This window comes from Enhydra lutris, unplaced genomic scaffold (genome assembly GCF_002288905.1).
Source record: "Enhydra lutris kenyoni isolate GAN:26980312 unplaced genomic scaffold, ASM228890v2 scaffoldscaffold3, whole genome shotgun sequence".
Classification (NCBI taxonomy): Eukaryota; Metazoa; Chordata; class Mammalia; order Carnivora; family Mustelidae; genus Enhydra; species Enhydra lutris.
The window spans coordinates 11,699,400-11,709,962 of NW_019154087.1; the positions used below are offsets into that span (position 1 = coordinate 11,699,400).

At 38.5% G+C, this 10,563-nt stretch overlaps 1 protein-coding gene across 1 annotated transcript; it reads left to right on the forward strand.

Annotated features, from left to right (window-relative positions):
- Window positions 1-2,219: 2,219 nt before the first annotated feature.
- LOC111155369 (mitotic arrest deficient 2 like 1) lies at window positions 2,220-9,475 on the forward strand. Its single transcript, XM_022515517.1, has 5 exons — window positions 2,220-2,453; window positions 3,364-3,510; window positions 6,753-6,873; window positions 7,848-7,951; window positions 8,647-9,475. The coding sequence occupies exons 1-5, from the start codon at window positions 2,381-2,383 to the stop codon at window positions 8,817-8,819; spliced, it is 618 nt and encodes a 205-aa protein (XP_022371225.1). The 5' UTR covers window positions 2,220-2,380; the 3' UTR covers window positions 8,820-9,475.
- Window positions 9,476-10,563: the final 1,088 nt, after the last annotated feature.

Sequence of the window (10,563 nt, forward strand, 5' to 3'; positions counted from 1 at the left end):
TCCTCTACAGTAACAGGAATGATATAACACAAATCATTGCATAATTACTATAATGTCATTGTTTTCATTGTAAGAATGAAAACAATGCTCTGAAATAGTGCTCTGAGATGCTATGAGAATACATACGGGCAGGATTTTATAGTGTAAGAGGTCAATACGGTTACATTTAAGAAAAAAAATTAAAAACGTAATTAGAAATTTGAACATAGAAATAGAAATTTCTAGGCATTAAAAAGCACATTATGAAAAGCCCTGAGGTGGAAAAGTGACTAAAGGAATTGATAGATTAGGAAAGTAACCTGAAAGGGGAACGAAGAGTTAGGCAGACTTTAATTTTTCTTATTTTTTCCCAGTATACATATTAAAACCAGATTACAAAACTAGTAAACAAAACTCCTCAAAAAGTACAGACCTGGTCTTCTAAACTTAATTATTTCTTCCTTTTCCTCACAGAGCACAAAAAAAGTAATAAATACTTCTTCTATACATGGAAAACATATTTTGCAAGCCTTTTAAGCTCTAGAATCTCCAAAATTATACTAATAATTATTTGTATCTTCAGGTAATTTAAAAACTATATTACCATGAAACTGAAGGAAGTCTTTACTGAAGTGCTGAGTATTATAAAGATTCTCAGAAAGAGAACAATTTTTATCTGTAGTAAGGTGGGCATCATGCTCTAACAGTGTGATGCCAGAAGTCTGGCTTTAAGTTCCTGGTGGAAGGAGTGAAAAGATGGTGATTCAAACACACATACACACAGGTACAAGAGACTAAAGGAGGTAAGGAGAATATTTTAGGCTTATTTGGCTTCTTACCTATGGTTTACTCTTCAAACTGATCAAAATCGGATACATAATACTGTCATAAGCAGAATTCTAAGATGGCCACAAAATCCATGGCCTCTAAGGAGCACATTTTATACAATCTCCTCTGCTTGAGTGTGGTAAGAACCTGTGAGTATGATGCGGTATCACTTCCCAGATTAGATTCATCAAAGGGGAAATTATCTGACAAGGTCTAACCTAATTAGACAAAGCCTTAAAAGGGATCTCCACGAAGTCAGTGGGACTGGAAGTATGAGAAGGCCTATGGAAGAACTATCTGGCAAAGGCACAAGATTTGCATCCGGCCAACAACTAGCAAACCAAGAACCTCAGTCCAAGAAAGAAGGACATTAATCCTGCCAGCAACCAACGGGCTTGGAAGACAACTCCAGATTTTAGATGAGATTCCACTTGCAGACACCTTTACTTCACCCTTGTGAAACTCTTACGCAGAGCACTCAGCTGGATCATAACAGCTCCTGATCTACACGGCTAAGATAACAAAAGGGTGTTGAACCATTAATTTGTGGTAATTTGTTATGCAATAATAGAAAAATAAGACACGAAGGCGTTTCTCATATAATTAAATAGCATAATGTGTGTGGCACACTGTGTTTGAGACGTCATTTTACAAATAATTTTTCTAGATGCTTTAAGAATAAAATTCACAACTGACGTGAACATTAATGGTGCACTTTAGTACTTCCCATCCTAACATGAAGTCATTGCGTTTGTGAGTCAAAATTCCCTGAAAAGCTCTTCAGTGTACGTGGGTCTTTTTGATGAGGTGACTTATTCCTGATCGGCCTCTGTGGGTGCAGCGTGCGCGGGGTACACTACGCACAAGTCTGACTGCCCTTTGCAGCCCCTGCCGCTCCAGACTGCCTGCCTCACTGCGGGACTGAGGGGAAAAAGGCTGAGACCAGGACCGATACAGGACAAAAGGTGCTGCGGCTCGTCCCTTTAACCATAACTCAATTTCTCAAGAAAAGCCGCGCTCCCATACAGTAATCAGGCCCTCTAAAGCGGAGGCCTTGGCTACCGCGCATGCGGTTTCTTTACTGACTCCCGAAGCATCTAGCAAGTTTCAATCGCCGGCTAGGGATCACTGAGGCCACATAAGATGCAGCTGACGGACAGTTCATAACACTTTGAAAACAGCTTTGAAACTAACAAATTGTGCTCCCTGGTCGCTCACTCCGCACGCCTACGGAGCGGCCACTAAAGTCAGGTTTCCGCGTCTCCTTCCCACAGCACCGCCTACTAGACCACAGCTCTAAGTGCCCAACCAGGACTTTCTGGAGCTGGACGACCCGGAACGGCGTGACCACGCCCACCCACTGCGCCTGCGTGAGGGGCCGGCTCCGTCGGGCGCCGAGAGGACCTGCAGGCTCCGCGGCGTGGGGCGGAGCCTAGAGGCTCGTCGCGCCTGCGCGGAGGGCCCGACGGCGTGCTGCGTCGTTACTTTTGAAACGAGTGGCGGGGATCTGGTGTGGACGTCTCTGCAGTCGCTCTCTGCCGGGTGGAAGCTCACTCCGTCTGTAGGACTGGCCATGGCGCTGCAGCTTTCCCGGGAGCAAGGCATCACCCTGCGCGGGAGCGCCGAAATCGTAGCTGAGTTCTTCTGTAAGTCCTCCTCGCGCAGGCCGGAGGGCGGGGAGAACTGAGGCCAGGCCGCCGGGTCGGCCCGTGTCTCAGCCGCGGAGGCGGGGGAAGCGGTGGGGGGTGGGGGGGCCACCGAGATGCTTCCAATTAAACTGTGTCTGCCTCAGCCTCCTGCCTGGCGGGAGAATCTAGGAAGAAGCGTATGCAAGCGCCGCCCCCGGACGCGTTGCTAATGGTGGAGCAAGAGGCCTAGGTGCTGCTGAGGCCTGCCTCGCGGCTTATCCCCTCCACCTGCAGCGTTGCTTTAAACTGCAGATCCTACGCACTTCCCACCACCGCCCCCCAGCCCCGGCCTCCGCGACTTAAGACGGAGTACAGCCGGGTGGGGCCCATTTATATTTTTGACAACCCCTCGGCCGCGTTTTGATTCCGGTATTGGAGGTGATGGATTAGATTTAGGAAACGCTATTTTTGGACTAGGCCACTTGTATCTTCAAATAGGCTCTGGCAGGACTTGTGAGGAGAAAGGCGGGGAAAAGAGAAAAGCTTGCCGAGAGCATTGGAGGGAGCAGTTAATCAGTTGCTAAATCAGATGCAAAAGCCTATTTTGACACCCTCGAACCGCATAATCTGAAGTGGGACTTGGATTACAATCAGCTGTAATACTACTTCGACAGTAGATTAATGCAGTTTGGGGTTTTTCTTTTATTGCCACAGAAATGTAGGTATCGTATTCTCTTACTTAGAAGCAAGATTTTAAGGATGGTTAGTGCCACCTTTTACTGTGCTTTCAACAAGATGCCCACAAACACATGTTTAGGCATTTACAGTTTTATACCATTAATGAAACCGTAGCCACATCTGAAAGTATTTTATTTTCCAGAGTTACAATGTGATAATGACTTTTCTTTAACCTTCCTTTTGTTTTCAGCATTTGGCATCAACAGCATTTTGTATCAGCGTGGCATATATCCATCTGAAACCTTTACTAGAGTGCAGAAATATGGACTCACCTTGCTTGTAACAACTGATCCTGAGCTCATAAAATACCTAAATAATGTGGTGGAACAACTGAAAGGTATTTAATTGTTGAAAACCATTTTGAGTTTTGCAGGCCTTTTAGGACTGTGTTTTCTAGCATCTTGGTGGTCATTTTTCAGCTCTGTACAAAGAGGTGTAAAACACTATAATCTCGAATACAGTGATTCTTAATGGGAAGGAAACAGATAATACATAAATTGAAAGAAAGTCCACCCTTCCCATACTGCATTGGGAGTGGGTTGAATATTTTGTTGTTAGGAATCTGATATGGCTTCACAGAACTGTCTCCATCCACTCCCTCAGAAATGATTTTTGCAGTTCATGTAGCCAGATAGAACCAAGTTGGAATTTTACGTACTATGGTGGGGTTCATTATTGGAGAAAAATCCACCATATATCTTTAACATGATATATTTTCTGTAGCTGCCTAGAGTTTAAAGCCATCATTACTTTAAGATAAAAATAAAAGTAGATCCAACCTAGGAGCCAAACTTAAAAAAAAAAAGAAAAGAAAAGAAAAGAACTACTAAGTAATAGAGCACCTAATAGAGTTTTCTTATTTTTTGCATATTTCCATTTGTCTTTTTTAAAATCCTGCCTAGAAGTCAGTCAGCCTTTTCTATGTGAACACTCATTGTTTTTCTTTACCTCAAGAAGTTACTGAATTGAATCAATACTTGTTCTCCATCTATCCTCCCCCCCCCATATTTTTCTCTACTTAGGATTCTCGCTTGTAATTTTTCTGTGTTGTAGAATATTTCTCCCTAGGTCCCCATTTGCTTTTCCAAAACTAGTTCCAAAAAACACTTACAGTAGTCATCTCTCTTTTTTTTTTAATTCATGAGTCATACATACTTTTTTTGTTATCAAGAACTTTATTTTTAAAATTAGATTAATTGTATTTTTATTAGCTTCAGGGCTAAATCAACCATACTCATTCATAGGGCTGTACTCAGATTATTTAGCCTGAAACCTGTAAGCAACTAAGAATCTATGTCATTGTAATTTAATGGAGAGGCAAGCCCCACCTAAGCTACTGGTTTTTGGGTTGTCTCCTTTAAGACTGCACAATGGATTAAGCCTCTGCCTTTGGCTCAAGTCATGATCTCAGGGTCCTGGGATTGAGCAGGGAGTCTGCTTCCTCCTCTCTCTCTGCCTGCCTCTCTGCCTACTTGTGATCTCTCTCTCTGTGTCAAATAAATAAACTCTTTAAAAAAAAAAAAAAAAGACTGCACTGAGGATATTTCACCTCAGGTATATGCAGACCTTCCTTTACAATTTTGCCCTTTTATTTTAGTTAAAATGGAGGAATTACTCTTCTTTTTTTTTTTTTTTTTTTTTTTTTTTTTTTAAGATTTTTATTTATTTATTTGACAGAGAGAGATCACAAGTAGACGGAGAGGCAGGCAGAGAGAGAGGAGAGAGGGAAGCAGGCTCCCCGCTGAGCAGAGAGCCCGATGCGGGACTCGATCCCAGGACCCTGAGATCATGACCTGAGCCGAAGGCAGCGGCTTAACCCACTGAGCCACCCAGGCGCCCAGGAATTACTCTTCTTAGAGGCAAATTGTTCAATCTGTTTGACTCTCCATCCCTCTTGCCTTTTTAAGGACTTCAGTTGTTCTCTGGTATTTTTGACTTCTTTGTTTTGAGTTATTTTCATTGGTTTCATCTGTCTTCAGTTTTAAAAGAAAAAAATGTCCACGCATCCCAATCCTTAAGTTGCTACCCAATCTCCTCCTTTTCAGAGCTAAATTGAGAAAAAGTTGATATGTCAAAGGGTAAGCAAAGCTGACAGCCCATATCCAGCAAGTGGCCTATTTTTGTACTGCCTGCAAACTAAAAATGTTTTCAGATTTTTAAAGGGCTCTTTTTTTTTTTAAGACTCTGCAACAGAGAACTAGGTGGCCCACAAGCCCTAAATATTATAAAATTGTTTTTATGTCTTAAAAAAAAAAAAAAAACCTGCGGACTCCTGAGCATACTATCCCAATTTCCAAGATTAATTCAGGCCTCGTCCTGAGGCCCTTTTCTCACTATAATCTCTCTCTAGATGATCTATGACATGTACATAGCTTCACTAACAACCTTTGTGTAGTTGACTCACAAGTATACATCCAGCCCAGTTCTATTGTGCTCATAGATTGAGTGGCTCCCTTGGTATCTTCATGTGGCTATCCCAGTGATACTTGAAAACTAACCTTAAGGGGCTTCTGGCTGGCTCAGTCAGTGGAGCGTGCAACTCTTGATATTGGGGTCGTAAGTTCCAGACCCATGTCGGGTGTGGAGATTACTTAAAATCTTAAAACAAAACTTAAGCATCCTCTCCGATTTGCAATCTATTTCTCAGTGAATGGATCAACCATCCAACTAATGTTATAAACCAGAAAGCTGGGAGCTATCCCTGAGTCTTTCCTCTTCCTTTCTCATAAGTAATCAGTAAATCTTAACAGTTTTAACCATGAAATCTCTTGAATCTATCTACTGATCCATCTCTACTAGTTTATCCTGTAAGACTCATTTCCTCTTGCTTGAATTGCTAATTAATAAATGTCTCTGGATCCCCTCTTTACCTCCACTCTACTTTCCACATCACAGACAGAAGGATAGTTGTGAAATACAAGTTTAATTTCATCACACCATACTTCAAATACAGTAATGACTTCCCTGGTTCAAGTATTACTTCTTTAATTTGGCCCACATGGACTTACATGGCCTGACCCATATGTATCCTGCACAAACTGAACTTGTTCATTCTCCCCTTTCTTTGCTGTAGTTGGATTACCGTTCTTTCAATCCTCGGGGCAGATGCTCTTCCCTTTTCAGTATTTAAGACCTGTGCCCTTTTCTGTATCCTTTTGTATATTTAATGGTATTTATTTGTAGAGCTGAAGTCAAGTGAAAACTTCCTGAGTCAGATTTTCCTGTATTATGCTCTCATTGCATCACATACTGCACTTTATAGCGTTTATAACAATTAACAATTTTTACATTTATTAGTGCAGTGGTTAGATTAATAGCTGTATCCTGCATCTTACCTTGGGTTAGGGTGTACTGCATGTTCACTACTCTGTCTTCAGCACTCAGTACTATACATCTGGTATAAGTACTGAGAATTCGAAAACCAGAGGTAGGTTATTGTGGGACGGGTTTTCTGTACAGGTTGGAGGAGTTCCAAAATACCTAGTGGTAGGAATTTGCTGAGGATAGAAAGTGAGACCCGGGAAGAGAGTTGTTTTGTAATGCAGCGAACCAAAAAAGATGCCTTGTTATGTATTGCAGATTGGTTATACAAGTGTTCAGTTCAGAAACTGGTGGTAGTCATCTCAAATATTGAAAGTGGTGAGGTCCTTGAAAGGTGGCAATTTGATATTGAGTGTGACAAGACTGCGAAAGATGACAGGTAAGTATGAAGTAAATTGCTTCCAGTTTAATAGATTTTTTCCAAAACTGTTTTCTTTTACTAAATGAGTTCTAATTACATTGAACTAGTTTCATGTAAGGTCATTTGTGTCTAAGTATATTAGATTTGATCTTTAATCTCCTGTGGAGAAGGATTGAGCTCACAAAAGAATTATGCCTATCATGGAGTTTTAACATAATTGTCCTTAGGCTAAATCCATAAATTTCAGACTTCAGTTTTTTATGGTGCTATACATACAGCTATACATGGTATCTATCCTAGGTGGGCCATTTCATGAATTTTGAAAGGTACTTTTAACCATGAATTATTATCCTAAACTTTTCCCCATCTTACCGTATTTCATTTAATACTACAGACTTCCTTAGACACTTCTTAAACTGAAATTTTTAGATCCTCTGGATGGGAGATGCCCATCATTATATGCTAATTTCTAGCATTGTCCTAGGCATGCTTACCTGTAAACTGTCTCTCATAATGTAATGAAGCTTGCTCCTGAAGTCTTTGGTCTATTTTAGAAAATGTTTAATTATAAAAATAACTCCATACATAATTAACATATTTGAGGCAATAGGATATTAGACATTTAGGCATTACTAAAAATGCCAAATGATTATACTGATTAAGTATTTTAAATACTACTTGTTATCTTTAAGACATGATGAAGCTTTCTTGACTTGAAGCACTTGGCAGCTTTTCTAGTCATCTGTTATTTAATGACCTGATACTAAGATCAACCCTAAAAAATGATTGGAAGGGTAAATGAAACAATAGAGATACATATTGTGCCTACTATGTTTCTTAAGGACATATATTTATATTCATGTTAAAAAACTCCTTTTGAATGCGTTACTTATTTGATTTTGGAAGCACTTAATCAGATAAATAATTTTACCAATGTTTTAAATAACTTGTTTAAAGTTAAAATGAATTAATTAATTTGGTTTCTTTGATAGTGCACCCAGAGAAAAGTCTCAGAAAGCTATTCAAGATGAAATTCGTTCAGTGATCAGACAGATCACAGCTACGGTGACATTTCTGCCACTGCTGGAAGTTTCTTGTAAGTATTCTACAACTTCACATTGGCTTAAATTTGTTGTGGAAAAGACTAAGCTACTACTTTAAGAATTAACGCTTTTGTTAAGTTTTTTTCTTAATTATCAATGTCATGTTACGTGAATGAGAAAAATGTTATAAAGCTAAAGTAATGCTATTTGCATTTTATTTAGAAGTGCTAAAAAGGAAAGGAATGAAAGTATTCTACAGTAGTCACTCTTGAATATTTTGATGTAATTTATTTTTATTTTCTACACATTTCTGTGTTTATAATTAAGACTTATAGCTGTAATTGTGTCTTTTCTGAGTTACTCCTTCATTCATCAGATATATCCTGAATACCTACAATATGCCATATGCCGTTCTGGGTACTGGGATACGGCAGTCACTGTACCAAGTTGTTACCTTTTCTGTGGCTTAGATTCATGCTGTCTCATGATTAATGATACACTTTCTGCAAATATTTTTAGTGGTTTTTCTCTTTAAAGAAAAAAAAAATCGAGTTTTTCATAAAATAAACTAAAAGGAGTATAGTATGTTTTGTACTAAAATTTCCACTGAGGAAAAGCAGTTAGGTAAAGAGATCGAACTAACCTAGCTTTTCTGACACTATAGGTGGTTCAAATGTGAAAGAGACAGGAAGGGTAGTTGTACTTTTGAAAAAATAATTGTACTTTAATGATCTTATCCCCAATTTAGGTTCATTTGATCTACTGATTTATACAGACAAAGATTTGGTTGTTCCTGAAAAATGGGAAGAGTCGGGACCACAGTTTATTACCAATTCTGAGGAAGTCCGTCTTCGTTCATTTACTACTACAATCCACAAAGTAAATAGCATGGTGGCCTACAAAATTCCTGTCAATGACTGAGAATGAGATGAGGACAGTGATGGTACTTGTAATTCTCAGATGTGGTTTTCCTGAAACCAAGTCAACTATAGTTGATACATTTTGTTTCATTGGTTAATTTTTAGGTGGGGAAAACTTCTATTGAACTGTGCATAATTGTTCCATTTTTTTGGTACCTGTATGACTTTATACAGGGTTGACATAAATTATTGCACATTGTTCAAAAGGGAACTTGCAGATTACATCAGCACTGTTATGTCAATTCCTTTGAAGGTGGTAACTGTAGATGGAAAACTATTGCTATAAAGCTAATGCCTTTGGGTCAAGTACCTTGACTCAGAATATAGGTTACAGAGATACTGCAATATACAATACAACAAAAGAAGTCTCAATATTCACAGTCTTTATTTAGATCCTGAAATTATCTAATGATAATCTGTAAGTAATGAAATATTGTTCCTATTGGGTCTTTTTGCCATTTATTTCATTTGTATATTTTCCATACTGAATACATTTCCAATTATTTGATTTTAATTTATATAACTTGAACCTTCAAAGCTGTGTATATTGCCACTGTTTAAATTCCCGTGATACGGAACTCTTAAGAAGTTTTTTATGTTTTACAAAATCAAGCTTTAAATGATGATGTAATAAAGTTAAAATATGTATGTTTTAAATTTGTCTTAACATATTTTTATATTGGTGTAGTATTAACACAGTCAAATAGGATGGATTCAGTATAGCAAATAATATCTTATGCCTACCAGGGCCTAAGAATACAAACTTAAAGTCTGAAGGTACTTTCAATTTAATGAACAAGCTTTGATTATACCCCTTTAATCTTATAACTGTGGACTTAAAATAAGCATCATTCTTTGTATAAAATAATACATGTCATTTGGAATTAATTTGTTTTAGCATATGTTGGCCTGTAGAACTTTTCTATACTCCTAGCCTCATTGCCAGCCTACTTTTCCTTATTTTTCCGAGGTCAGTTGAAGGCAAACTTCTAAAAAGTCTCTTCTAGTCTCTGTTCTAAATCTTACCTCATTTTTAAATAATTACTTGCTTAGTATCAGACACTATACTAAGCTCTTTATATGTATTAACTCATTAATCTTCACTGTCAAGTAAAAACACATAGCCTGTATCCATTCAATCAAGAATTGCAAAGTGAGCAACTGTTAATGTGCCAAGTAATGGGATGAATGAAACAGAGTCCTGGCTTTTCTGAAGTTTGAGATACGGAGAGGAAAATATATGGCAAGCTACCAGAAAGTAACTGCACAGGTTTATCTCATATGTATTTGTCTTTGTTATTTCACCTGAATAATCTGATCTCTTTGATCCTGTTGCCTGCTTGTTAAGAATAAAGGGCAATTCTCTCAGTGCAAGACAAGTAGGTACCAATATTTGGTGACAGGTGTAATGAATGCTGTTGTGAAAGAGCCACAGCTCCCTTGAGAATTAAAGCTATCTAATTGAGGTCCACCCACAAGTCTTTCTCAGAAATGGAAGTGATGTTGAATTAGGTAGTCAAGAGTCTGGTTTTCCAGCATAAGATGTAGTACAAAGTGGACACTAATACTGAATTCTGGGCTGTTCGTAACCTCTTAACATGAAACATTAGGTTGAGAAGGAAAGCAGAAATGGAAGATCAGTAAAAATATGAAGAGAGTTGAAAATCCTGAAACTACTTTTAGGATGAAAGTTTGAAATTCTTTTTAGAAATTCCAAGTTGCTTTTGGAAACACTGCCTCTGCTA

Bases quoted from the DNA above. Each gene is read 5' to 3' on its own strand.
- LOC111155369 (XM_022515517.1), top strand. From the start codon at position 2,381: ATGGCGCTGCAGCTTTCCCGGGAGCAAGGCATCACCCTGCGCGGGAGC. The intron at 2,454-3,363 runs GTAAGTCCTCCT...TTTTGTTTTCAG, and splicing joins AATCGTAGCTGAGTTCTTCT to CATTTGGCATCAACAGCATT. The intron at 6,874-7,847 runs GTAAGTATGAAG...TTTCTTTGATAG, and splicing joins AAGACTGCGAAAGATGACAG to TGCACCCAGAGAAAAGTCTC.